Raw genomic sequence first — 24,133 nt, 5'->3', positions numbered from 1 at the left:
TGCCTGAGCCACCCAGGCGTCCCAAAAAAATCGTTTTTATTCACTGCCGTATCTCCAATTCCAAGAAGAGTGTCTAGTACACAGAAGGTGCTCAATAAACATTGGTTGAATGAAAGAACGAGAAACTTTGCTCTCTACATGGGCACTATGATTTGTGAAAATGAAACAATTCTGATGATGGCTGATGAACATTGTTTTGCGAGGGGCTTCTCTGCATCAAGAAAAAGGAAAATAGGGAATTTCTGTGGTAAAGTTAAATGTAGCTTTAAAAAATAACAATAAACATAGTTGGCCAATGGAGTAATAGAAAAGCATCAGACTCAGTGTCAGCAAACTTAGACTGGAATCTGGCTCTGCCACTTGCCCACTTGGGTGCCTGTGAGCAGGGCTCAACCTCTCTTAAATTTGCACTTCCTCATCTGCAAAATAGAGACACTATTACGGGGTGGTTAATGAGAGAGAGAAGTAAACGTATGGATGAAAATGCCCTGAACAGTAAGTTAAAGAAAATGACGCTACAAAGTATTGTCAATATCTAAGGCCAAGGGAAGCCTTTGCAAATTAAGCATCTCCACACAACTTTGTCTCTCTACACCCTCCTCCCAATTTAAATTTTGTTATACATACCTTATTTTATTTTATTTTATTTTATTTTTATTTTATTTTATTTTAGTGAGAGTAGGGGAGAGGGGCAGAGGGAGAATCTTAAGCAGGCTCCACATTCAGCACAGGGCTCAATTCCACAACCTTGGGATCCTGACCTGAGCTGAAATCAAGGGTTGGAAATTCAACTGAGCCACCAAGGCTCCTCTAAACATACCTCGTTTGAAATAAAATGCATTCATCTTCTCTAATTAACCTTCTCCTCAAGTAACAGTACTTAGTTTTATTTTATTGAGATGCAATTCACATACTCTAATATTCACCATTTTAAAGTGTACAAATTAGGGGCACCCGATCCGGCTCAGATCATGATCTCACAGTTCATGAGTTTGATCCCCACATCAGGCTCCGTGCTGACAGCGTGGATCCTGCTTGGGATTCTCTCTCTCTCTCTCTCTCTCTCTCTCTCTCCCTCTGTCCCTCCCCCACTTGCTCACTCTCTCAAAATAAATAAATATTTTTAAAAATAAAGTGCACAATTCAGTGGTTTTATTACATTCAGACTGCGGAACCACCATCACTCTATCATTCCAGAACATTTCCATCACCAAGTAGCAGTCACCCCCCCCCCCATTTCTCTCTCCCCTCTGCCCCTGGCAACCTCTAATCTGCTTCTACGGATTTGCCTCGTCTAGACATTTCGCATAAACAGCAAAATACTCTATGTGGCCTCGTGTATCTGATTGCTTTCACTCAGGGTTCATGTTTCCAAAGTTTATCCATGCTGTAGGATTTACCAATACGCCATTCCTTTTTATGGCTGCATGAGAGTCCACTGCATGGATACGCCACATTTTATTTCTCTGTTGTTCAGTTTATGGATATTTGCGTGGTTTCCATCCTTAGGTTATTAAGAGTATTTGTGTGCAAGTTTTTGCGTGGACATGTTTTCAAGTCTCCTAGGTATCCATCTAGGAGTGGAACTGCTCATGGAACTAACTCTGTATTTGGCTTTTCCAGGAACCGTTGATGGGTTTTCCATAGAAGTGGCATCATTTCACGGCCCCATCAGCAACGCACCGAGGGCGCCAATTCCCCCATCTTATCACCAAAAAGTACTTATTTCTAGAATCATCCTTCATTTTACTTCACCAGCACTTTCTCGGTCACATTGGTATTGCGGGCCCAGAAACTATTTATATTAAAACAAAAACTTTCGATGTGACACTCATGTATTAAAAAGTGACTTCAAAGTACTGTTGCTAATGTTTCCTGGCACAGACTAGACAAGACAGCACCACGACTGCTTTCCCTGAGGGGAGGAGGCGGGGGACTCGACTCACCATCACACCGTTCCTCACAGAATCCCAGGAGGAAAAGCCGCTTTGGGAACAAACCCCTGTCTTAAACAGAGAGCTGCCTGGAGTAGGTATAAAAACGGCATTTGCCTTCACTCTGCATTTCACTTTATTCTCTCACTCGCTGTCACACTCTCAAGTGCAACCCCAGCTCATAGAAAACGCCGAGCCCTCTGCGCGCAGGCGCACACCCTCAGCCCGCCCTCCTCCCTCCGGCCCCGCCCCCCCTGCCCCCCACCGGCACGCCCCCCTGTCCTCTAAATCTGCGGCTGAGGGGCTGGGAGATGGGTATTTAGGGCGGACCTGCGACCAATCCGCTTGCGTCTCTGGGAAGCGGCGCTCCTCACTGGCAGATTAAGGCTGATGATGTAGTCATGTTCCAATCCGCGCTTTGGGGGCGGAGCTAAAGTCGGGAGGCGCAAGGCTGGAGGGGACCGCCTGGAGAAGGCACGTGACCTGGGTCTGGAGCCGGAAGCTACCTATCTGAAAGGGAGCGCCCCCAGCACCTAAGGCTGCGATGGTGAGTGAGAACGCATGCGCGGGAGTACGCGCCAGGGGTTCCGCATCCCTGTTCCCCAATCTCTTTGGTTGCCCCCTTTTGGGCCTGCACTCAGCCCTTACCTCCTGTCCACCCCGGGACGCAGAGAGAATGGAGATGGGAGGGGAGGCGACGTAGAGGGCTGAGGAGGGATCTGTGGGAGGGTGTACGGACGCTGGCGAGTAGTCTGCGGGGGAGGGGTGGACCACTAGGAGAATTGGAGATGGGGCGGGCTGATGGGGCTGCTGAGGCCAAGGGAGCCCAGGGTCAGAGGGTGAGGAAGATGGGAACCTCAGGCTCTGTGTTGAAGGCTCTGTAGAGGGGAGAGGGTCTGGAAGGACCCTGGCTGGGGAAAGGTCTGGGGGGCACTGTTACGAGAGACATGGGTTTGCAAATGAAGGGCATCGAGGACCATCCTTGGCATGCTTCTCACCAATCGCAACTTTACCCACTAGACTTCTGCACTGACCCAGGGGCTGGAGAGAATCCCAGACCAGCTCGGCTACCTGGTTTTGAGTGAAGGCGCAGTGCTGGCGGTGCGTTGTGGGCAAGGGCGGGGGTCCCCCAAGGACACAGGGCCCAGTGATCCCTTTTAACATCGCCCAGTTTAGCCTAATTTGTCTCCACTCTCACTGTTAGCTATCATGCCTGGCACGAAGTAAGCTTTTGGTAACTAATCAAATAAAATCTCTGGAATCATAGTCTGGGAACTTCTGAGGTAGAAGTTTACTATCTTTTCAGACAACTAGTTATAGGTTTGTTGATAACTGATATTACCCACGTTATTCTCGAATATGTTTTTATTTGGTATTTACTCAAGATCCTTTGTATTTTGTTTGTTCCGTAGTACAATACAGTGTTAGCTTTCTAGAAGTTTTTAATCTAGCTGGAGAGACAAGGCTTAAGGTTAAAAGCTGTTATAACTTACATTATGACAAGGAGACTTTCTTGGAGGAGGTGAGAATTCAGCTGGTCTTAAAGGATGGATGGTTGTGAACAGGCAGAAAAGGAGAGTACTCAGGGTAGGCGTGGTAGGTTCGTGTTGAAGAGATTTGGAAAGGTTTGGAAGAAGAGAATATGGTAAGGAAAGATCTGACTGTGGAGGACTTTCAAGGCTGGATTAGCACATTTATGTTAATCTTGAGGGTGATAGGAGCCTTGAACAGAAACGTGAGCTGATGAAATAGTTAAGCAAGATTGTTCTATTAGGTGTGAAGATAGACGGGAAAGGGCCAGATTCAGAAGTGGTGAGGGCTGCTTTGAAAATCTAGGTCTGAGATGGGTCTGGTGGCAGTGAAGAGCAAGGAGAGAAGAAATTTTAAAGGAAGAATCAATATATCTTGGCAATGACTAGAGACGGGTAATGGAGATACTTTTCTGTCTAGTAAGACAGTGAACCCAAGTCTAGAATGATGGCACCATGGCAGATAGGAAATTAAGAAAGGAAGTTGATTGGGGAGGGGGTGAACTAAGGGTAATTTTGGTGACTTGACTTTAGACATTGGTTAGAAACAGAGTAAGAGCAGTTAGTATATACTGCTAGGAGCTGTTCTAAGCATCTCACCAGTGATACCTCAACATAATCTTCACCATGAGCCCATAAATAGGAACTTGTCCCAATTTACAGATGAGGATACTGAGGTACAGAATGTCACAGAGAGCAAAGGGCACTGAACTTAATCTAATTGGGAGGCCCATGTTGAGGACGTTAGGAGAGGAAGTTGAGACAAGCACCGGAAAAGAGGAAGCCTGGGCCGCTGTCACATCATTACCCAAGGGCTAGGTAGTAGGGCAGGCCTCAGGGACAAAGAGGATGTGTATGTTTCAGATTCTACAGACAGGGCAACCAGAGGAAAGACTGAGGAAAAGACAGAGCCTTGAACCAGTCAGTACTGGGCGGGCACAGATGTTTGAGAACGTGGATTTATCTAATAAGTGGGGACACAGGGAGAAATCAAGTTTCAGGGATTAGGAAAAAATGGTCAGTAAAGAAATGAATGAGTCCGTGCTCACTGGGGGAAGGCCCATGTTGTAAGAATGAGAAACAGGATGGCATCAAGAGGAGCAGCAATATCAGAGGAAAATTTCAGGTTTGTTTTTTTTCCAAAAATGGGGGTATCCTTAGAAGTACCGTAAAGTTGAGAGGGAGAATTACAAGTGCGAGAGCCAAAGTGACTGTTCTTAGAATTCTTTCCCGGTTCTGTTCCCTAATTTCTGCCCTCCTTCCTCCATCTGCATGCAGTCATCTGGGGATCTAGAGAATGACGAGCAGGCAGCCAGTGCTATCTCTGAGCTGGTCAGCACGGCCTGTGGCTTCCGGTTGCACCACAGCACGAACATACCCTTCAAGCGCCTATCGGGTGAGCCTCAGCCCCTGCCCCTAATGGTGGTGATGGGAGGGGGTGGGGGTTGCTCCCAGAGGCTTCTTTTCTCGGGGAAAAAAAAATTTGTCTCCTGCCAATCTCTCACCATCTCTCTCTGAGATCCCTGGTTCTGGCCACTTTCTTCCATTTGGGATTCACTCCTGCAATCAGGAGAAACCAAGAGAAGGAAGGGGATTTAATGGAGCCCTCCTATCTTCAAATCTCTGAGCCTTGAACTATCACATGCCTTTGGCTTTTGATCCCACCGGTTTGCGTGACCGTGTAGAGGCCATTGTACCCCACTAACTCTGTGCTCCCTTCCCTCCCCCGGGTGGGGGAAGGTGTGTCTCCTCTCCAGTGGTCTTTGGAGAACACACGCTGCTGGTGACCGTGTCAGGACAGAGGGTATTTGTGGTGAAGAGGCAGAACCGAGGCCGGGAGCCTGTTGACGTCTGAGCCTGCCAGAGGGCAAGGGGCAGAGGTGGATTGGGTCCATGAGCCTCTGTGATGAGGAAGACGCAAACCTCCTCCACCTCTTTCTTGGCTTGCTGCTAGAACTAAGGCTTTCTGCTCACCCACTGCCCCACCCCTACCTGGAAGGGCAGAGGCTTGGGGACTTTGCACTGTGTCAAGGAGAGTGAGGGCAAGGGGATCTCCCTCTTCCCTCCCTCCCTCCTAATAAACATGAGTTTGATGCTCCCAGGCCTAGGGATGTGTGTACGATGGGGGGTGAGGGAGGTTACACCGTGAGTCAGTCTTCCATCTTCTAGGGAGACAGTCGTGTGTTGACGGGGGGGGGGCAAGGCACCTGGGCATATAAAACTGGCAGTCGGAGAATAGTACGATAGGAAGGGAGCTATTTGTGTGCCTACTGAAGGGAACCGTTCTGAGCCCCTGGGATCTCTGCTCCTGCCACCAACACACAAATGCAGGTCATTCTTCTCCCTCCTGAACAGGCATTTAATAGTCTTATTTCAGTTGGAAGCAGTAGTTGGAGAATAAGTTACAGGAACAGAGAGATAAAAAAAAAAAAGAAGAAACAAAGAAAGAAAAAACCCCCACACAACTTAAAGTGCTTCAGGCAACAAACGTAAACATGAGGGGCAGGAGGAGGCCACCTGGCTATCCCCCCTCACCCCTGAGACAGGAGGGCCATTGTCAGGGTCCCTTTGCCATCACCACCCTCTAATCTCAGCCCTGCGGGTGGGTGGGAGGGAGGGTGTCAGAGTCAGGAGAGACAACTTAATAGGAACAAGGAATACACTTTGTAAACTTAGAACCAGGGTACTGGGCGGGAGGGGGGCAAGGGAGCTCTCGGAGCCCTTGCCCCTGGCCTTGGGGTGGGGCCAGCCCCCCCCCAGGGAGCCGGGGAAATACTGTTGGCTTAGTGCTTCAGCCATACCCGCCCATTTCACAGCTTCTTCCCTGTCCCTCATCAGCAGACACAGACAGGCGGCCCTCTTGGGCCTCCTCATCCATGGTGGGAGGCATCCCAGGGGAGGCACAGTCTGGAGCAAGGGCCCCCTCCAGGGGGCTTTCGGTTTCTGGGAGCGTAAGAGGGAGGAGAGCCGGCAGGGTGCTACTTGACAGGCTCCACCACCAGGACCTTGCACTCGCGCTTGGCAATCTTGTCCAGAGAAAGCACAGCCTTGTCCGGAGGCAGGTAGAGGGGGCGGCCCACGGGGGAGGCCACAGGAGGTGTGATGGCCCTGCGCTCCATCACGCTGCCTGACCTGGGGGGGAAGGCAGAGGCTGTGGGCTCTGGTTGGGCCCCAGAGCCTCTGTTCCCCCTCCAACTCTGGCCTCTCCACAGTCCGGTGCCCACCCCCCACCCCCCCACCCCTCCCCCACCGCTTCCATACCTCATGAGGTGGCTCCGGGAGGGCTGTTGGTGAGAAAAGGACTGAGAGCGGCCTAAGCTAGCCTGGTGTCTCTCTACCAGGTCCCGGACAGCAGGGCTGCTGGGGCTGCTCTTTCGAGACAGGGGCCGGGCCTCGGGCGGAGGGTGGGACACACTGGCGGTGAACTGCAGCTTCAGTTTCATGTGCTGGCTCAGCTGGGGCGGGGAGACACAGGTCAGCATTCCAGCTCAGCTTCCAGGCCCCTAACCTCCTTTCAAATCAAGTTCCCCACTTGCCCGGCCAACGTTGGATGGAAGTTCCCCCTTCCCTCTGCCCGGCTGTTCAGTGCCATCCATGGTGTTTCCTCCACAGAGGCTGGAGGCCTGGACTCCTCCCACCCTGACATTCCCATAACCCATAAGCCCAGCCCCTCCCCAGCCCACCTCAAAGAGCCCTGTCCTCAGAGCCTGGAAGGCCACACTGAAGGTGAGCGCACTGCCCTTCCGGGAAAAGCCTAGATTGTTGAGGGGCGTGTGGCAGACAATGGAGTCCAGGGCTGCCTGCATGGCCCGGCTCCCCCCCACACAGCTGCTTTCCCGGGGGAGGGGGGGGGGGGGGGGGGCGCAGAAACAGCCACCAGTAAACACATCTATACAGCACTTCTCAGTTCGCAAAGGGCTTTTCATGAGCACAGTCTTTATATATTCTCTTTTGTTGAACTTTATAAATAACAATAGCAAATCCTTACTGTGTGCTGAAGTCTATTCTGACCACTTCACTTATGCTACACTATTAGATCACCATTAACAATCCTAAGAGATATTATTTCCCCCACTTTAGAGAAGAGGAATCTAAGTGAGGCTCGGAGATTAAGTAACCTACCTAAGGTCACACAGCTAGTGAATGGGAGAGATAGAAATCAAATATACAAGGGAGCCCAGATCCAGGGTCAATGTCCTTAAAATCACTGCCCCACTGCTTCTCTGATCTCTCCGTTTGTAACACTGTGGAGACCACCTAGGTATAGAGCCAAAGGAGCCTGCCACAAGCCCCCACCTCTATAACTTCCTTTCCCCTCCTCTTTTGGGACAAGTCCCCAGAGCCTGACAGCCCACCTACCAGCCTGTGCATGCTCCGGGGTCCACACAAGCCTCACAGCAAGGAAGTCTTGGAGATTGTTGAGCAGTGTGTAGGTGACAGTGAACCGCTCATAAGTTCGAACGGGGGACTCACAAGAAGCAGTCATCACAAAGCATGGGCGGTCCAGGCGGATGCTGGGCAGGCTAGAAGCAGTGAGAGAGGGAAGAAGGGTGTGTGTTGGCAAACAAAGGTGAACAGGATGGCGTCCAGCGGGGAGTCCCACAAACTCACCGGTAGTGGGTGTAGATGCTCTGGGTGAAGGGCAGCTTTGGGGTGGACCACTGAACCACAGCAATCAGGGGAACTTCTAGGCCCTGTGGGAGAGACAAAGGGAAACATCGTGTGTACCTGAGGCTCCCCTCTCATCTTCTGTGGCCCACTGGCCTTTCCCTCCTACTGCTTTTTCTTAACCTTTTCCTTGAGCACCCAGTCCCCTATACTCACCTCCTTGGCTCCTTGAGGGGGTTGCTCTCCCCCTCTCAGCTGAAACAGGAAGTTGTGTTCCTCCAGGGCACTAAGCGGGCAGGGGAAGCAGCCAGAGGTACCAGGGAGCCGGCAGAAGGAGCCCATGGAGACTTCCCCAGATTGGTGACTAGTTCAGAAGAAAGCGACACAGCTTGATCTTTTCCTGCCAGAGCTCTTGGCCCTGCCCCCATCCCCACTTTACATCCCTGCCCCTCCTCAGGATCTCACCAGACATTATCCACCAGCAGCACAGAGCCATCAGGCATGACAGGTAGATAACTAGCATTGAAGTTTGGGAGAATCCGGATATCCCAGATGGAAATTTCCTCCTGGGAGGAGCTGTTCAGCACTGTTGGAGGTAACCAGGTCAGCTCAGTTGAGAGTACCGGGACACCTCAAACCCCAACTTTACCCCTCCCAAATGGACCGATCCCCACCAGTGTGCCCAGAGTAACTGCCACCTAGTCAATGCCCCTGCTGCTACCCAAGACCCAAGCCACAGATCTGCTCACCCTTGAGCACGGTCAAGTGTTTTCCAGCCACAGTGAACTGGCGGCATTTCAGAACCGGAGGGGGCAGCAGAGTCAGCAGGGTGCTCACTGCAGGAGGGCCGAGGCAAGAACTGATGAGCTGGGCAGAGACCTCATCCCCAACACAGTTCTAATCCAGCGCTTGCCAGTGTCACCCCTCCACTCTATCCCCTAAATTTCAGACTCGAGCATTTCCCCTCTACATTCTCCCCACCTTGGGCCTTGAAAGCGCTCTGCTCGCCCCGGAATGTCTCCCCAGGAGATCGGGTCTGCAACAAGCGCAAGTAGCCTTGATCTCTGACCTCTGGTGCCTCAACCTCCCGTTTCCACACAGTCACTACAATCTGAGAACAAGGGACACGGGGCCACAGTTAAGAGGAGAGCCAGCCAGCCCTGCCTTAGAAAGGGAGTCTGAATTAGGACAACAGTTCCACCCCTTGTCAATCTTACCTTGGCCTTAGGTGTCCCGGGGGGCAGTCTATCCAGTGAAACGGTGAGTGGGAAGATGACCTCATCTGTGGACACAATTGGTTCCTCCACAGGCAGCTGGTGTTTGCGAAAGGGGTAAAAGGGCGGGAGAGTCAAAGAGGCAGCCTGCAGCGTCCCCTTTTAAGATGTGCTGTACGCGGTTCTTCTTGGCTTCCTTCATCTGCCTCCTTCATGCCCCCAGTGTCCACCCCCCTCCTGTCTCTGGAGCCCAGCAAACCGCCCCTCCGCCCTGTGCCGTGTCACCCCAAGCTCCTCACCGTGGTCGCTCCCCCTGAGGTAGCAGGACCCGGGCCGTGGGTGAGGAGGGGGCTGCAGCCTCGAAACAACGGCCCACCTCCGGGATCCCCGCCCCCTGGGGGTTCGGGATCCTGGTCTCCGGACCCACCGCCCCCGGGCGCCCCGCCCCCGGCGCTGACCGACGCCAGGGCGGCCAAGGCCGTTGCCAGTTCTGCCCAGGCCCCTCGAGAGCCCAAGCCCGCGCCACCCCCGGCGCCGGACCCTGCGCCTCCCCGGCAGCGCAGCACCAGCAGGAAGCGGACAGTCTCCCCCAAGTAGAGATGGTTGCGCCGGGGCAGCGCCCGGTACCGGCCCGGGTCCCCCGCCAGCTCCGCGCGCGGCGGCAGCGGCACGGCCGGGAAGTACATGGAGTAGTCACACTGGGACTCCATGGGGCGGCGAGGACGGCGCGGGCCGGGGGCGAGGTGGGCCGGGCCGGCGGAGGGCGAGGGGGCCGTTGGGGTGGGGCTGGGGAGTCCCGACACCCGACGGGTGCTGTGCGCGGCCGGGCCGGCCCGGGAGACCGGCCGGGGCCGGGAACCGGGGCAACGAACCCGGAACCGAGACCCCGCAGGGCCGGAACCGGGCTGCTGGGCAGATTGACTGGAGAGAAACCGGAAGCGGAAAGGAAGGGGCGTGGCCTCCGGGGCCCCGGAATTTGTGGGTGACAGGACCGCTGGGGAGAGAGGCGGGGTCCGGCTGGGGTTAGGCTGCAGTAAGAAGGCTTTAGGGGAGACAAGACAGGTTTCTTAGAGAAGAAATATTAAAAGGACCCCCTGCAACTCCGCTTCTCCCGGGAAGATGGAACATCCCGCCCCCTTTCCACCCTACATAATGCAAGTCAAAGGTTCAAATTATTTATTCATTCACAAACATTTCACAGTTAAATGAGCATAGTCTGGAACCAAATAATTCATAGAGAAATGGACGCATTATTCCAACCCACAAGTTCCAAGTTATTTCTGGCTTACTCCATGATTTGCTCCTCCAGGGGACTTTTGAGAGTGCAATGGGGACCTGCCAGGGGTTTGGAAAGGGGAAGGGGCAAAGTTGGGGGGAGGGGTACTGCTGGAATTCCTCCACACAGGCTGGAGGACTTGGTGCCCACATCTGTGCAAAGTTCCACTCATCGTCTAGGGCACAAACATGCTTTCAGAGGGAAACAGAAACGGCATCTGGCTGCCCCATACTCAACATGTTTGCCCTTGTGGCTTAGCTGCTTTTAAGCTAAAACTTAGTAGTCTAATGGCTACGGGGAGAGTAGCCCTGAAGTCTTAAGGGGCAGAGAGACTGTTGAGGGAAATTGCTTGGCATCTAGCTTGTCCTTGTACTGTAGCTCAGGGGTAGCCAGGCGCTCACACTCCTCCTGGTCTGGGAGGCTCAGTCCACTCCGAAGTACATAGCCCAAAACCTTACCGGACCCAAACTGGAAAGGGCGGAATCGACGGTCAGTGATATATTTGGGGTCTAAAGCCTCACCCCCCACTAGACAATGTTTAGCCAGGGCCTCTCGGCGAGCCCGGAGCTCGGCCACAGCACTCTCCAGCCGGCTCTGGCCGTATTGATTGATCCGTGCCCACAGACTGTGGTTGAAATGAACGTAGAGAGCCCAGTCCAGGTGGTTCCAGGCTCGGGCCCGTGCAGTCAGCTGCCTGTCCTCAGCAGTCAGTCCACCACTGCTGACCGCGCTTCTGCCCTGCTCACCTCCAGCCTGGGCATTGTGCATGAAGCCCACCACATCATCTAGACCCCAGCACAGGGCATCTGCCAGTAGAACCAGTGACTCATCAAAGTACTCGGCCACCAAGACCAGGTCAAAGACAGAGTCCAGCCAGGCCAGACTCCACTGGATGAAGGATGAAGACCCCAAATCCAAAGAGGCATGGCTGGATGTCTGGCTGTGACCACCAGCAACTGTAGGAGCAGGATGGAGGAGAGCACTGGGATCCAGGGTATAGTGGGCTCTCAGGCCAGCGCCAGAAGGCAAAACATTCAGCTGTGGGGATTTGGGGTCTCTAGGGGGATGAGGATTCCCTCTCTTGGTCTTCATCTCTGGGGGGAAGGGGAGGCCAAAGTCAAACCAGAGTAAGTTGCGTGCATAGTGGTCCCCACGGGCTCCAGGCCGGTAGAAGGCTCGAGGATTGGCCAGGAAGGCAGCCAATGATGGTGCCTTGCGGAAGGCTGATGAGGTGGATTTATAGTAGGAGAAAGCAGAGCGGGCCAGAGCTGCTGGGTCTCGGACAATGGAAAAGAAGAAGCTGTCAGAGGGCATGACCTGGAGTACCTGTGGAGGAGAGAAAACAGGCATAGGGAGAAAGAAGTGGACCAGGAAGAAACTAAGAGCATGCCCATTGCTGGCTGATTCCCTAGACTCCTCAAATCACCTTCTTAAAGCTCTGCTGGGAACCCCTATCTTCCTTCACTAACTGACAAATCTTGGGCAAGTTACTTAACATTTCTAAGACTCAATTTGCTCATCTGCAAAATGGGGATAATCATACCTTACCAAATGATTATGGAGGTACAGGAGATAAGGATATGAAGGAACCTGGAACGCGGGAAGCTCCTTGAGAACATTAATTTCCTTGGGATTTTTTGTGTGGCTTTGGTCAGAACCAAATCTCTAAGAATCAAACTTCGTGTTCACTTCTCCAACAAAAACCTATTAAGTGCCTACCCTGGGACTCTTGGTCACAGTTCCAAGAAAGGAACTGGCCTCAGGCCTCTTCCCAGAGTGCCAGTGGGTCACTGGCAGCAAAAAGGGAGGAAAGGGGCCAACCATAATGCTGTCTCAAGTATAGGCATCAGGTGGGCAGGCCAACCCCAGGATGGCCGAAAGACAGGGTATTTCTGGGGCTCCTAGGCATCTAGGAAAGTAAAGGACACCCCTGGACTGGGCACTGGGGAGCTATGGACACTTGGTAGGCTGCTACCCTGAAGCCTGGGACATGTGATTCAACTTCTCAGCAAGAAGGGAGGTGAGACTTGGGCTGAGCCACTCCCTAGCATGGTCCTACAGGCACATACACATCAGAACCCAGCTCCTGGGTTCCCTGAAGGGTTTCTGCCTCTGAATACAGCTTATCACTGAACCTAACACCCCTCACAACAACCTCCAATCTGCTCTGCTAATGTGGGTATGCCCGCAGAGCACCACCTGTGAACTGAGTGTCTCTTTGAAGGCAGAGGAGAGCAGTGCAAAGAACAGTCTGTGGCATCAGGTGAACCTGGAATAAACCCCAATTCAGCCATTTACCAGTTGTGTAACTTTAGGCAGGTATTGAGCTTCTCAGAGCCATCATTCCTGCATCTCAAATCTGGGTTAACCCTTACCTTGAATGTGGGAGCGCATGGTACTCGATGAATGGTAATGACAATGAAGGTCAAAAACCAGAGAAGCCTGCCTGAAAGCTCATTGTCATCATGTCACTCCCAGCAGTGACCACCCCCTCCCCCCCCACTGCCTTTTAGGTCCCACACATACTCCTCAGCTGCTTTCTCCAGCTCTGGCTTCATGGGAGCATCTGGGGTTCTGCCACCTACACACATTTCCCCTGTTACACACGTGCCACCAACACCACCACAGCTTTGCTGGTGTTCTGCTTCCTCTAAAATACCTGATATTCAAGGGGCACCTGGGTGGCTCAGTCAGTTAAGCGTCCGACTTTGGCTCAGGTATGATTTCGCAGTTCATGAGTTTGAGCCCTGCGTCGGGTTCTGTTCTGAAAGCTCAGAGCCTGGAGCTTGCTTTGGGTTCTGTGTCTCCCTCTCTCTCTCTCCGCCCCTCCCCTGCTCACACTCTGTCTCTCTCTCTCTCTCAAAAATGAATAAACTTAAAAAAAAATTTTTTTTTAAATACCTGATATTCTTACTACAAAGTTCTGTCAAACCTTTCCTTAAAACTCACTTCAACAGAAAGCTCCACCTCTTTTGCTGAACCTTCTCCCCATAGTTCCAAATACAAACACACATATGCATGCACACATGCCAGGGAAGGCGCTTTGACTTTGGAGCAGACGGGCCCAAGTTCAGATCCTAGCTCTGCTGCTTTCTATGAAGGAGGCCAGTCACTTAGGCTCTCTGAAACTTGCCCTCTTCATCTGTGTAATGGGGACACTTATAATGCCTTTCTGGCAAGGTGATGGTGAGGTAAGAACCCAGCACTCAGTAAGTATTCAGTAAAAGTTCCTTCCCTGGGGCGCCTGGGTGGCTCAGTCGGTTGGGCGTCCGACTTCGGCTCGGGTCATGATCTCGCGGTCCGTGAGTTCGAGCCCCGCGTCGGGCTCTGTGCTAACAGCTCAGAGCCTGGAGCCTGTTTCAGATTCTGTGTCTCCCTCTCTCTCTGACCTTCCCCCATTCATGCTCTGTCTCTCTCTGTCTCAAAAATGAATAAACGTTAAAAAAAAAAAAATTAAAAAAAAAAAAAAAAGTTCCTTCCCTGTATGTTGTCATTTGCACATTGATTTTCTGTGTCTGAGAGCTCTCGGGTTCCTGTGTATGTATGGATGAGCTCGTGAGTGCACGCACGTACCTTCCCCTTTAGAACTGGGGAGGAGGGGGTCAGGACCGGGCTAGGGCTTGGCATGGAGCTGATTCTCAATATCTGGCAGAGGAAGGTAGTCAGAAGGCAGTGGCTGAGCAGGGGCCCTGGTAGTGTTAATAGAAAGGGCCAAGAAGAGCAAGAAGCCCCTGGAGGGAGAGTCTGGGGAGTCAGAGTTGTCAGGGCACTGATACCAGTGGGGTAAACTGGCCAAGGAAAGAGACCAGAAAGCTCCAGATGTGAGAAAGCAGGACTTTGGCTACCAGAAACTACTAGGCAAGAGACAGCTGAGGAGAGGAGAATAGGAATCACTGTGACCCCCATGCCCAACTTTTGAGTGAGGACCAACTTTTGCCTGGGGCCTCTTCCCCTGGTGGTCTTGACCACAGGCCTGAGACCATCTCTCTCCAGTCCCACCCACCCCCTTCTATGCCCCTCACCTCTTTCAGGTTGAACCTCATGTGATGACAGAGGATGTGGAAGGGGGACTTGGTGCCTCCACCCTGAGGGCGGTAGCCTTTGACCCGAGAGGCCTGGAAAAGCCTTGGGTAGCCGAACTGGTAGCGGGCAGGGAGGGCAAAGCGCAGCCCGTGTCGGTCCCCGTAGCGATGAAGCAGGTTCAGCACAGAGCTGCTCCCAGATTTGTGCGTCTTCAGGAACACAAGTCGCTGCCGGGGTGGGCAGGATGAAACAGCTGATCCCAGGGATGGGGCCAAGGGCTGTCGGAGTTGCAGGCCTGGTAGCCTGGGGAGAGATGGGAGGGGAATTTTCCTGTCCCTCACCAGCAGGTGAGTGGGCATCTTGTGGAGCAAAGACAGAGGACATGGAACCTCCTCTGAGTCACCAAGAGTCACAGCCCTAGGTGGCATGGGGAGGAGCAAATAGGGGGCATCTATCAGGCATTGGGACAAGATGGGAACTCACCTCTTCTGGAAGGGGCCCCCCCAGAGCTGGAGGGCAAATCCGATGGTCATGAAGACTCCCAGAGCCAACCCCAGGCTCCGAGGCCCCCAGAGGCGCATGGTCCTGGTAGGAGACAGAGGGCCCATGTGGCAGGTAAGGGTGATGCTATCGAGGGACAGGGCAAGGGCCAGGCACAGAGGCAGAGACAGCTTGAGACAGCCGTGCAGCCGTGGAAGGCGCTGGTTGGAGATCGGGGGGTCATTCCCCAGGCCTGCTCGCAGCCCTGGTTGAGTCTGCCCCCTGAGTTAGCAGATTTTTGCCTCTGTCAGCGTCTAGAAGGGAAATGAGGGGGAAAGGAGGGGAGTCTAAGGAGAGGGTAAAGCCTTCTCTCCTGCTGCTACAGCTCATACCAGGAGTGGGAGCCTGCGGGGAGGGGCATGTGCTCTCTACACCCAGATCTTCCAGGTGGCCCACAAGTACTCCTCTGACATCAGTCTCCAGTTTCCCCAGACCCCCACCTGCAGTTCTCCCTGAGCCTCAGGGATTCAGAGAGGAGGGGAGAAAGACCAATCTGCTCATGTGACAGTGAGATGGACATCAGCCGGACGCCCGGCTTCCTCGTGAGTTCCTCTGCCTGTGACAGATGGGGATGAAGAACCCCATTCTGAGGCCAAGAAGGCAGCCATAAGGAGGGAATGAGGGTCAGACAGGCACAGGGTGCTGAACCCAGGGAGGTCAAACTATAGGAGCAACTTTGTCACGAGTAGGAGTTAAAACTCGGGCATTTCTTTTCTCTTCTGAAACGTTCTCAGCATAAGGCAGACCCCAGTGTATGAAAAGCTGGGGGAGACGGGTGACTTATGAAGCTCAGATCCCCGGACCCCCCCCCAACACCCCTGTGCCCGCTTTCCAATCCCCTCTGCACCTAGAGAAGATGGAGAGGGTGGAGCTGGAAAAAGAGAGAAAAAAACTCTGCGACATAAGGATACTGAAAGATACAAACATTGAGCTTCTGAGTTCCTCCCCGAAGGCCCCAGCTTCCTAATCAACTGGGAGTCTGGACCCACCCCTTCAGATTACAGCCACAACCAAGGGCCACAGCCCTTCCCGACAACCCCTTTCTGGGACAAGCTAGGAGTGACCCCAGGTAAGGAGAACCCACACTTGCTGCCTAGAGACCCGCCCCCTCTGGCATCACCCCCTAATTCCCTCCCCCAACACAGCCCCCAGGATCCAGCACCGCACCGGACTCCCTCCAGTGTCCTGATTTCTTCTATTCCTTCCATCCATCTCTGTCTCCTCCCATTACTCCCATTTCAGCCCTGTGTCCCCTCCAACTTTGGTGACCGCTCAGTCAGTCGCCAGCCCTTTGTTGGCCCCCTCCGAGGGTCTCTCTGTGACCCCCCCCCCCCCCAGGTCTCCCCCCATAAATTCGAGAGTCCCTCCACTGGCTGCGGCCTCGGCTTCACTTGCCCACTCACCAGGCCACCTGAAGAGCAGCAGGGAGATCGGGGTCTGGCCCTCCCGCACGCCCCAGCCACCGCCCGGCTCCGCGCTGTGCTCAACTTTCCCCACAAACTTGCTCCGCGCCCAGGCTCCTCCTCCTCCCTCCCTTTGTCCCGCCAGTCCCTGCAGCTGCTCGGTCTTTAATTGTGTCTCTGGCTCTCTCTCACGGCATCTTTCCTTCTCCGTCAGGGCACCCAGCCCGCCCTTGGAAGACAGCACTTCTACCCTCCTTTCACACTTAGGAATCAATTCTACCTTTTCCTTTTTGCTTTCTTCAGAACAAAAGACTCATTCAGGCAACAGAAAGAAAGAAAGAAAGAAAAAGAAAATAACAGACGAGTTGAAAGCAGACATTGTCAAGGACATGACAAGGTAGCCCCAGGCTGACACAGAGAATAGGGGCCCCCACCCTGAAGGCAAGGGGCAGTCTTGTAATATTAATGATGCCTCAGGTTCAGAAAGAATTTTGCCAGTCCCTACAATTCTCCCCATTTTACAGATGAAGGTGCTCAGACCCAGAGGGCAGACAACTTGCCCAAAGTGAACGACAGGGGGCAGGTTCCAAGAGAGGCCAGAAGCCTCTGCCAGGAGCCTGGGCTCAGGGAGGGATGTTAGAAGTACAAGGCAAACACAGAGTCCAATAAATTAGCTGTTTATTTGCAGAATAAACCCTGAATCAAACACTGAAACATGAAATGGTGAAGCTTGTGAAGGATGTGGATGGCAGAGGTCATGAGAACAGCCCTTTTTCAAAAAATTTTTGGTATTGTAGTTTAAGAAATTGATAACTGAGAAAACTCCATAGAAACCAGGCCCACAGATCCTGACATCCTATTCACACACCCCAGTCCCCTGCCCTGCACCCCACCAGCACCCAGCTTGGTCCCTTTGAGACAGAGTGCCCCACCCCTCCCCACTTCCAACTTCCTTCAAACCCCACCCCCAGCTGCAACTCTAAAACTCCTCCCCTTTTCTTTGTTGGGGCTGACAACTTGCCCAACATAGAGGTGTGCTTGGAAAGCACACACCTTCTTCCTAAATAAATACCCCCAGCCCCTCCTCCCCAGATTGTAAATGAAAAAATAAATATTATGAACACCCACCCACCCCCAACCCACCAACGGTAATCTCCTGGATTTGGGGCCCCAGCCATTCACCCAAAAAGTCCCTTTCTCTACCTCTCTGCATCCCCCTTCGACTCCTTCCCAGACCCAGCTGAGGGAGAGGGGGAGGAGGGGAAGGGCCATGAACCCTTCTGATGCTAGGGCACCCTTCCCCTGTTATCTTGGTCCAAGCAGGGCCAGGGCTGAGAGGAAGAGAATGAGGATGGGTTGGGTGTGAAAACCAACAGATGTCCCCCCAGTCCTGCTCCTGCCCTGGTTGTGGCGGACAAGGACACCTCCTCCTCTGCCCCCAGAAGTGTCCCTTCGAGGAGGGCGAGGCAGCCGGGCTGGGGGGGCCACAGCTGCTGCCCCAGCCATCCAGTCATCTGCATAGTGCTGTCCCTCTCCAGAACCGCTGGCGTCCTCCTCCTCCTCATCTGCAGGAGGGAGAGGATCAGAAACAGGGTTGGAAAAGACATAATGGGAGACAGGAGAGAGAGAGAGACGTGTAAATGGGGAGGAAGAGAATTTGAGATTAAAAAAAAGAAAAGGGGTGCCTGGGTGGCTTAGTCAGTTAGGCATCTGACTTTGGTTCAGGTCATGATCTTGCAGTTCATGAGTTCAAGCCCTGCATGGGGCTCTGCACTGACAGCTTAGAGCCTGGACCCTCCTTCAGATTCTGTGTCTCCCTCTCTCTTTGCCCCTCCCCTGCTCATGCTCTGTCTGTCTTTCAAAAACCAATAAACATTACCAAACCCCCCCCCCCCCCACACACACAGAAAGGAGAGACAAGGAAGAGAGAGACACAGATAGATGGAAGTTGGGAGGTGAGAGAAAGTTAGTGACAGGAAGGCAAGGAGAGAGATCAGACAGACTTGGGAATGAGAGACAATGAGACAGACACAGAACAGAGAGATGGAGAGAAGATAAACAGAAAAGACAAAATAGACACGCACAGAAGCAGATGGCAGACAGAAAGACGGGTGTTGGAAGAGAGAAAATGAAAGACAGAGACAAACAGTAGTAGAGAAAAAAATGAACGTCTGTCCGTGCGTTGCTTCTCTGGCAAACTCTACCTTGGGAGTCTGCTCAGTGGCTCCCCACCTGGCTTCCCTGCCCTCCCCAACAATCCACAGCCTTTTGCTTACTCTAAGAGGTTTCCCGCTATTCTGTAGGAATGCTTTGGTGTCTCCCCACTGGACCGTGAACTTAAGGATGGAGAGCCTGTCATCAGTCTTCTAACCCCTCACCTTTGAGGTAAGCGTTCAGTACACGCGTGTTCAAAGGAGTGAGAGAATGAGTAACTGAGTAGAGACTCGGTGGGGGCGGGGGGGGGAGGGGTTCAGAAAGCAGTGGGCGGGGCCAGACCCGAGTGCTGAAAGCCTGGAGCTTCGAGGCTCTCGGGGAACCCGGGGCTCTCACCCCAGTCCTCCAGTTCCATGTCACGTCCCAGGGCGGCCGCCCTCATCCTGGTCGTGGCTAACCGGAGCTGCAGCCGCCGCCTGCGTGTCTGGACGTCAGATCTCAAGGATTCACGGTCCAGCTCTGGGTTTTCGAGCTGCTCCAGGGAACTTGCGACCACAGGCGACAAATACCTGCCGGCAGAGCAGCCCCGAAGGCTCCCAGGCTCCCGCCAAGCCCGCCCCGCCCCGGAGTCGCGTCCCACCCGCCAGCTGCCGCCCGGTCTCACCGGCCCCGCCCAGCTCCTGTCCAGCAGGGCGCCGCCTCCTGCGAGATGTCAGCCGCCATGCGGGGGTTCGCGCACACCGTCAGGGCCAGCCCAGCCCAGAAGCCCCTCACCCGGCCCAGCCGATCGCGGAGCTCCCACACCTGGGCCAGCAGAGAGAGCGGCTGGGCTGGAGCGCACGCCCCCCACTACCCACCCAGCCTGGCTGCCCCGTCCCTCCCCCGCCCCTCCCCCGCGCCCCACTCACCAGGCGGTTCAGGCTGGTGCCTGCGGCCGTCGTGGGCCTCTCCTCCTCCGTCCCCGCCGCCCCCGCCGCCGCCGCCGGGGTCCAGAGGCGGCTCACCTCCTCCCGGGGGGCTGGGGCTCGGCGGGCGCGGGACGGTGCCCTTTGGGGATTCCCGCATTCCCGAAACACCTACCGCCCAGGGAAAAGACCCCCTCCCAGTCATCCTGCGGTGAAAGCCACACAGTGTCCCCACTCCCAACACCCGCAGTATCCCTGATACCCCACACTGTCCCCCCACTCCAGGCCCTCACCTCCTGTATTCTAGCTGACACACCCACACTGTCTTCCCCCTGTCCTCAGGTTGACACTCCCACCTTTCTCACGGCCCCTGTACCTGGGCTGACACCACTGCACTGTTTTCCTGCAGATACACCAAACCCTCTGAGATCTTCACCCCAATGGACTGGGCTGCCAGTTCAAAAGAAAAAGGGCCCTGGAGCTTCTCGGCCAGGAACAGGAGACCATCTTGAAGGAGGGGAAGACAGAGAAAGGGTGCTATGAGGGACTAGATGTCCCTACAAATCCTCCCGACCTGGGTCTTGGAGGGAAGCAGCAAGGTGTTGGAGAGGGCAAACTTACATGAAAGTTTCTTCACTCAATAGGGTTTAAAACTCCCTCCCCAGTCCACCCAGAAAGCATCCAGAACACAAACAGCCCTCCCAGACCCTCCTGAATCCCCTCACCCAGATAGGCCCCCCAGTCAGGATCCAGTCCCTGGCTGCTGAGACAGCCATGGGCCACGTTGAGGCAGAAGCCCCGGCAGGGTGGCAGCGAGGGGACACCCCGACAAAGAGGACAGCCGGTCAGACGCATCACAGCCTGCCTACAGCCTTCGGACAACGGCATCTGAGGGCAGACAGCAGGACTATGTCATTCACAAACACAGTAGCTGTACTTACACAAGTTTGGTGTTGGACAGAGCGAAATCAAATACATACTCCACCCCACCTTCCCTAGGCTCTCTGTGGAGAGCTGGATGTGAATGTCTAGGGTTGCTGACCCCAGGTGGCAGCAGGTAAGACCTCAAAACTGCCAAAGATCTGATGAGAGAGGTTCCTAGGGGCCCAGGCCGTAGATACCGCTTCTTGAAGGGTATGGAATTAGAGAGACAGTGGGAAGAGGGGTCTGAGAAAAGGTTCAAAGAGAAGAGTGAGCCCATTGTGGCTGGGAAGAGGGGAGACTGGGGATGCAGGAGGTAAGGCTGGGAGGTCAGGGAGAGAATGGGTGGTGAAGAGAGGGCTTTAAAGGCCAAGGCAGGAATCTGGCCTTCAGTAGCAGGGGAATGGGGAGACACCAGGGGGGGGGGGGGGGGGGGGGGAGTGGTAGAGGCACTACTTCAATCTCAGGCTGCTATGGAGATAAACAGACCACCAGAAGCTGACAGGGGTGGGATGGGGGGAGTCATCAGAGAGCAGAAGAGAGTCAGAGGAGATCATGGATCATGACACAAGGGAGACTTCACTCTGGCCTCCCCCCTCCTGATTTACCCTGGATCCCAGGGCCTTGGGGCTGATATGGGAAGACCCCATACCTCTCCAGGTGTCACTTGACTCTTTCTCATAGGGCCTCTCTTACTTCTGCCTCTCCCTCTCTAGGCCCTGCCCACACTCAGGTCCCCTCTAACCTTAAGTGTTTCGCTGACCACATCTCTTCCGGTTTCCAGGCCCTGGATAAAGGCCCGGGCAGCCACCAGGGCCCGGGTTATCTGGGGTAGGGGAAAGAAGGTGAGAGAAACCACAGGGTCAGTCATGATTCAGGCAAGACAGGGACCAAGAGACTGAACCAAGGGCACAAGCACTGGGGGGCCAGGTTTGTGGAGTTACGTTGGGGTAGTTAGGAGTGTCAGGTGGTACAGGGAAGCAGGTTCAAAGGAATTGCAGTCTAGAAGGATAAAGGGGAACTGGGCTTAGGAAAAGACAGAGAGATTGTGTTTTACAGGGCTTGGAAATAGAGAAACGATGTATCAGAGCAAACGATAAACTGAAAGCCAGAAGACCTGGGTATGAGACACAGCTCTACCACTGGCTCTGAGACTTAACTTCTGGGAGGCTCAGTTTTCTTACCCATAAAATAGGGATAATACTTTCTACCTCCAAGGGTTATGACAATTAAATGAGATACTACAGATGAAAGTCTGTCTCAACTATTAAGTGCCTAATTCATGTTTAGTTGAACCAGAGAAAGTCAAGATATTAGGACTGGGGAGCAGTTGGCAGAAAGGTGGCTAGGGGCCAAGAGCAGGTGAAAGGGTCAGGGATTTGTGTGAAATTAGGGCACCGGATGAGAGTGAGGGAGTACCCAGTTAAAGGAGACCAGAGAGCATTGGGTCAGGCAGAGGGGACTGGGGCTCAAGCTAGGGGTCACCAGGTCAGAGACATCTGCCATGCAGGATGAGGAGATCACCAGGTCAGGGGTGACTGGAGCATGAGGGGGGTGGTCACTGGGCCGGAGGTGAGTGGTGCACAGCTCAGAGGTCACCAGGTCAGAGGTGGCTGAAGCTCAAGCCTCGGGGCCTCTCACCTGCAGGCGGAGGCGGCGGGGTGCCTCCCCAAAAGGCTTCAGAGAGTCATCAGGAGAGGAGGCGAGGCGAGTGAGGCAAAACAGGTAGTCGGGGGAGAAGATGTAGTGTGGATGCAGCAGGGGGAACATTTTCTCCAGGAGCTGTGCCCAGAAATCCACCAAAGCGTCCTCTAACCCCTCACCGGACCTCTCATAGTAGTCCCGCAGCCGAGAGAACAAGCCAGTGAATACAGGGGCGTGCTGGGAATACAGGTGGCCGTAGGAGCGGTGGAAGAGCAGGGCCAGAGAGTGCTCAGATGACGAGAGCATCTCCCGAAAAACCTCTGTGGCAAATGCAGAGAAAGGGATGTGAGTTGGGGTGAGGCCAGAGAAGGATGGAAAATTGGAAGGGCAGAGGCAGGAAGAGATGGGGATTGGAAGAAAAAAGACGAGTGAGTTAGAGCCTCAGGAACTCTCAAGAGACCTGGGCAGGCTGGGAAAGGGGTGGGGGACAGACCCTGGAGAGGAGGCTGAAGAGAGGCTAAGCCAGGGTTCGGATGCCTTAGGGATGAATTAGGGAGTGAAGACATGACGTTTGCTGGGGTCATGAGCACAGAGAGGAGGGGTGAGGCCAGGTGTGGGGACCACCAATTCCTCACCATCAAATTTTCTGTGCCGGGCAGCCAGTGTGTGAACCAGGAATGAGCCGCTCTCCTCCACCAGGCCTCTGAAGGTGGCCTCAGTCTCCCAAGTCAGCCTCTGCTCTATCTCACTGGAACAGCAGGTGTACTCCTGGGGACAGATCCGAAGGTGCTCACCTGGACAGAGAAGACATAGAAGAATGGGGTGGGGGAGAGTGCTAGCAAGAAATTCCTTCCTTCTTCCTCTGTCTGGGAGATTTTCCTTTCTCTTCTACCTGTCTGGTCTCTTTTCTATTGTCTATCCCCCAATCCCACCTATCCCCTCCTTATTGTCCCATCACCCATCCCAAGTCCACTGCCATTAGTCATGGGATCAAATAGTGATGGGCGAAATGAATGATCAGAGTGTCCTCAGGTGACCCTCCCCAACACTGCACACTTCAGGCCTCTAAGGACCTACAGAGACAGCATCGATGGAAGAATGGGATTTGGAGGGGTGGGGTTACTAGGTAAGCAAGAAAGTATTATCATAGAAGGGGCTCTTAGAAACACCGAAGGGAACAAATTGAGATGTGAAGAAAGAAACACGGGGGGGGGGGGGGGGGGGGGGGGGGGGAGGTGCCAATTATTAGAAAGGTATTCCTAGTGTGAGGGTGGAGTAAGAAAGCTATTATGTGAACGAGAGGATAACTGTGATCCTAGTAAGTTCAGGAGAAGAGACATTATTGGCATGACAATGGCATGAAAAGATTATTATAACGGTCATTCTGAAAAGGAAGAGTTATTGTGAAGCGGGGGGAGCCGCCCCCGCCCCCTCCCTCGCCCCCAATTCTCTAGTCTTCCTCATTCTCCTCACCTGAGATCACTGCGGGAGGGAGTAGGCTTAAGCTATATCCCCGAGCCCCCAGCACCTGCCGGGTCTCAGTGCAACTCCGGGTGACCTTTGCCTCACTCCCGGGTCCAGGACCAGGACCGGGGCACAGAGACAGCAGCAAAAGCAGAAGAGATGGCAGAGCGAACATAGCTGCTGCAGCCCTGGTTCTGCAAAGTGTGTCCTAAGAAGGAAAGAAGAACAGCCCGAACTCGGGAATCCGGTTCTCTGCCGCGCGACCGCTCCCCCGGCCAGAAAAAGAGCGCTACCTCAGAAAACTGAACACCGAGCACGATAGCAGGACCAAGCGGCATCTGCGGAGACAATGGGAGCTGGGAGCCGGGCAGGGGGCGGGGTCCGAGGCGGGGTCCCGCCAATGATGGTAAGGAGCGGGCCTCAGGGGCGGGGTAGAGGGAGAAATTAAGCCAATGTAGTGGGGAAGCTCGTCGGGGGGGGGGGGGGGGGGGGGGGGGGGGGGGGGGGGAGAGGGGGGG

The 24,133-nt window shown here is 54.1% G+C and overlaps 5 protein-coding genes across 11 annotated transcripts in view; 1 reads left to right on the top strand and 4 right to left on the bottom strand.

Moving 5' to 3' along the window:
• Positions 1-2,129, bottom strand: part of LOC125928253 (NXPE family member 3-like) — a 74,435-nt gene extending 72,306 nt beyond the window's left edge. For all 3 annotated transcript variants that reach the window (XM_049638877.1, XM_049638878.1, XM_049638879.1), the window contains exon 1: positions 1,947-2,129. The gene's annotated coding sequence lies outside the window, so the exon portion shown is untranslated. The remainder of the gene's footprint in view (positions 1-1,946) is intronic.
• A 241-nt stretch (positions 2,130-2,370) lies between these two features.
• On the top strand, positions 2,371-5,564 carry LAMTOR4 (late endosomal/lysosomal adaptor, MAPK and MTOR activator 4). 3 transcript variants are annotated; one of them, XM_049638884.1, is made up of 4 exons: positions 2,371-2,481; positions 2,955-3,035; positions 4,742-4,859; positions 5,204-5,564. In XM_049638884.1, exons 1-4 carry the CDS (start codon positions 2,479-2,481, stop codon positions 5,248-5,250), a joined length of 249 nt encoding a protein of 82 aa, XP_049494841.1. In that variant the 5' UTR covers positions 2,371-2,478; the 3' UTR covers positions 5,251-5,564. The 3 variants fall into 3 exon arrangements, with proteins under 3 accessions (XP_049494841.1, XP_049494840.1, XP_049494842.1); XM_049638883.1 differs by having other exon boundaries at positions 2,377-2,481; positions 5,221-5,564; XM_049638885.1 differs by lacking the exon at positions 2,955-3,035 and having other exon boundaries at positions 2,395-2,481; positions 5,221-5,564.
• Positions 5,565-5,798: 234 nt separating this feature from the next.
• Positions 5,799-10,202, bottom strand: TRAPPC14 (trafficking protein particle complex subunit 14). Its single transcript, XM_049638886.1, has 11 exons — positions 9,585-10,202; positions 9,289-9,384; positions 9,053-9,182; positions 8,821-8,907; positions 8,537-8,657; positions 8,288-8,435; positions 8,075-8,157; positions 7,819-7,986; positions 7,147-7,294; positions 6,725-6,918; positions 5,799-6,595 (listed from the first exon to the last, which is right to left on the bottom strand). The coding sequence occupies exons 1-11, from the start codon at positions 9,993-9,995 to the stop codon at positions 6,442-6,444; spliced, it is 1,740 nt and encodes a 579-aa protein (XP_049494843.1). The 5' UTR covers positions 9,996-10,202; the 3' UTR covers positions 5,799-6,441.
• Positions 10,203-10,459: 257 nt separating this feature from the next.
• Positions 10,460-15,205, bottom strand: GAL3ST4 (galactose-3-O-sulfotransferase 4). Its single transcript, XM_049638880.1, has 3 exons — positions 15,068-15,205; positions 14,584-14,887; positions 10,460-11,887 (listed from the first exon to the last, which is right to left on the bottom strand). The coding sequence occupies exons 1-3, from the start codon at positions 15,190-15,192 to the stop codon at positions 10,853-10,855; spliced, it is 1,464 nt and encodes a 487-aa protein (XP_049494837.1). The 5' UTR covers positions 15,193-15,205; the 3' UTR covers positions 10,460-10,852.
• An 85-nt stretch (positions 15,206-15,290) lies between these two features.
• The window catches only part of GPC2 (glypican 2), an 11,690-nt gene continuing 2,847 nt past the window's right edge, over positions 15,291-24,133 (bottom strand). Inside the window, exons 1-10 of one of the 3 annotated variants that reach the window (XM_049638876.1) lie at positions 23,625-24,089; positions 22,787-22,945; positions 22,149-22,471; positions 21,253-21,333; positions 20,312-20,474; positions 19,963-20,093; positions 19,590-19,757; positions 19,346-19,485; positions 19,078-19,250; positions 15,291-15,378 (exon numbers count right to left, since the gene is read on the bottom strand). In XM_049638876.1, the coding sequence (XP_049494833.1) occupies positions 15,305-15,378; positions 19,078-19,250; positions 19,346-19,485; positions 19,590-19,757; positions 19,963-20,093; positions 20,312-20,474; positions 21,253-21,333; positions 22,149-22,471; positions 22,787-22,945; positions 23,625-23,790 (1,578 nt within the window). In that variant the 5' untranslated portion in view covers positions 23,791-24,089 and the 3' untranslated portion in view covers positions 15,291-15,304. Of the gene's footprint in view, positions 15,379-17,482; positions 18,093-19,077; positions 19,251-19,345; positions 19,486-19,589; positions 19,758-19,962; positions 20,094-20,311; positions 20,475-21,252; positions 21,334-22,148; positions 22,472-22,786; positions 22,946-23,624; positions 24,090-24,133 lie in introns of those variants that run through there. The other 2 variants (XM_049638875.1, XM_049638874.1) reach the window with 2 other exon arrangements.

Source organism: Panthera uncia, chromosome E3 (assembly GCF_023721935.1).
Source record: "Panthera uncia isolate 11264 chromosome E3, Puncia_PCG_1.0, whole genome shotgun sequence".
In the NCBI taxonomy this organism is placed as follows: domain Eukaryota; kingdom Metazoa; phylum Chordata; class Mammalia; order Carnivora; family Felidae; genus Panthera; species Panthera uncia.
Note: the sequence above shows the minus strand (reverse complement) of the source record. Positions and strands in the feature narration are given on the sequence as shown.

Excerpts from the sequence above, each read along its gene's own strand:
- TRAPPC14 (XM_049638886.1), bottom strand. The coding sequence starts at position 9,995 with ATGGAGTCCCAGTGTGACTACTCCATGTACTTCCCGGCCGTGCCGCTG. Across the intron at positions 8,908-9,052 it reads GAGCGCTTTCAAGGCCCAAG|TGAGCACCCTGCTGACTCTG; the intron begins GTGGGGAGAATG and ends GCCCTCCTGCAG. Across the intron at positions 7,295-7,818 it reads GAGCATGCACAGGCTGGTAG|CAGCTGTGTGGGGGGGAGCC; the intron begins GTGGGCTGTCAG and ends CCCCCGGGAAAG.
- GAL3ST4 (XM_049638880.1), bottom strand. The coding sequence starts at position 15,192 with ATGGGCCCTCTGTCTCCTACCAGGACCATGCGCCTCTGGGGGCCTCGG. Across the intron at positions 14,888-15,067 it reads GGGGGCCCCTTCCAGAAGAG|GCTACCAGGCCTGCAACTCC; the intron begins GTGAGTTCCCAT and ends ATCTCTCCCCAG. Across the intron at positions 11,888-14,583 it reads TGAGGTTCAACCTGAAAGAG|GTACTCCAGGTCATGCCCTC; the intron begins GTGAGGGGCATA and ends TCTCCTCCACAG.
- LAMTOR4 (XM_049638883.1), top strand. Across the intron at positions 3,036-4,741 it reads GTGAAGGCGCAGTGCTGGCG|TCATCTGGGGATCTAGAGAA; the intron begins GTGCGTTGTGGG and ends ATCTGCATGCAG. Across the intron at positions 4,860-5,220 it reads ACCCTTCAAGCGCCTATCGG|TGGTCTTTGGAGAACACACG; the intron begins GTGAGCCTCAGC and ends TCTCCTCTCCAG.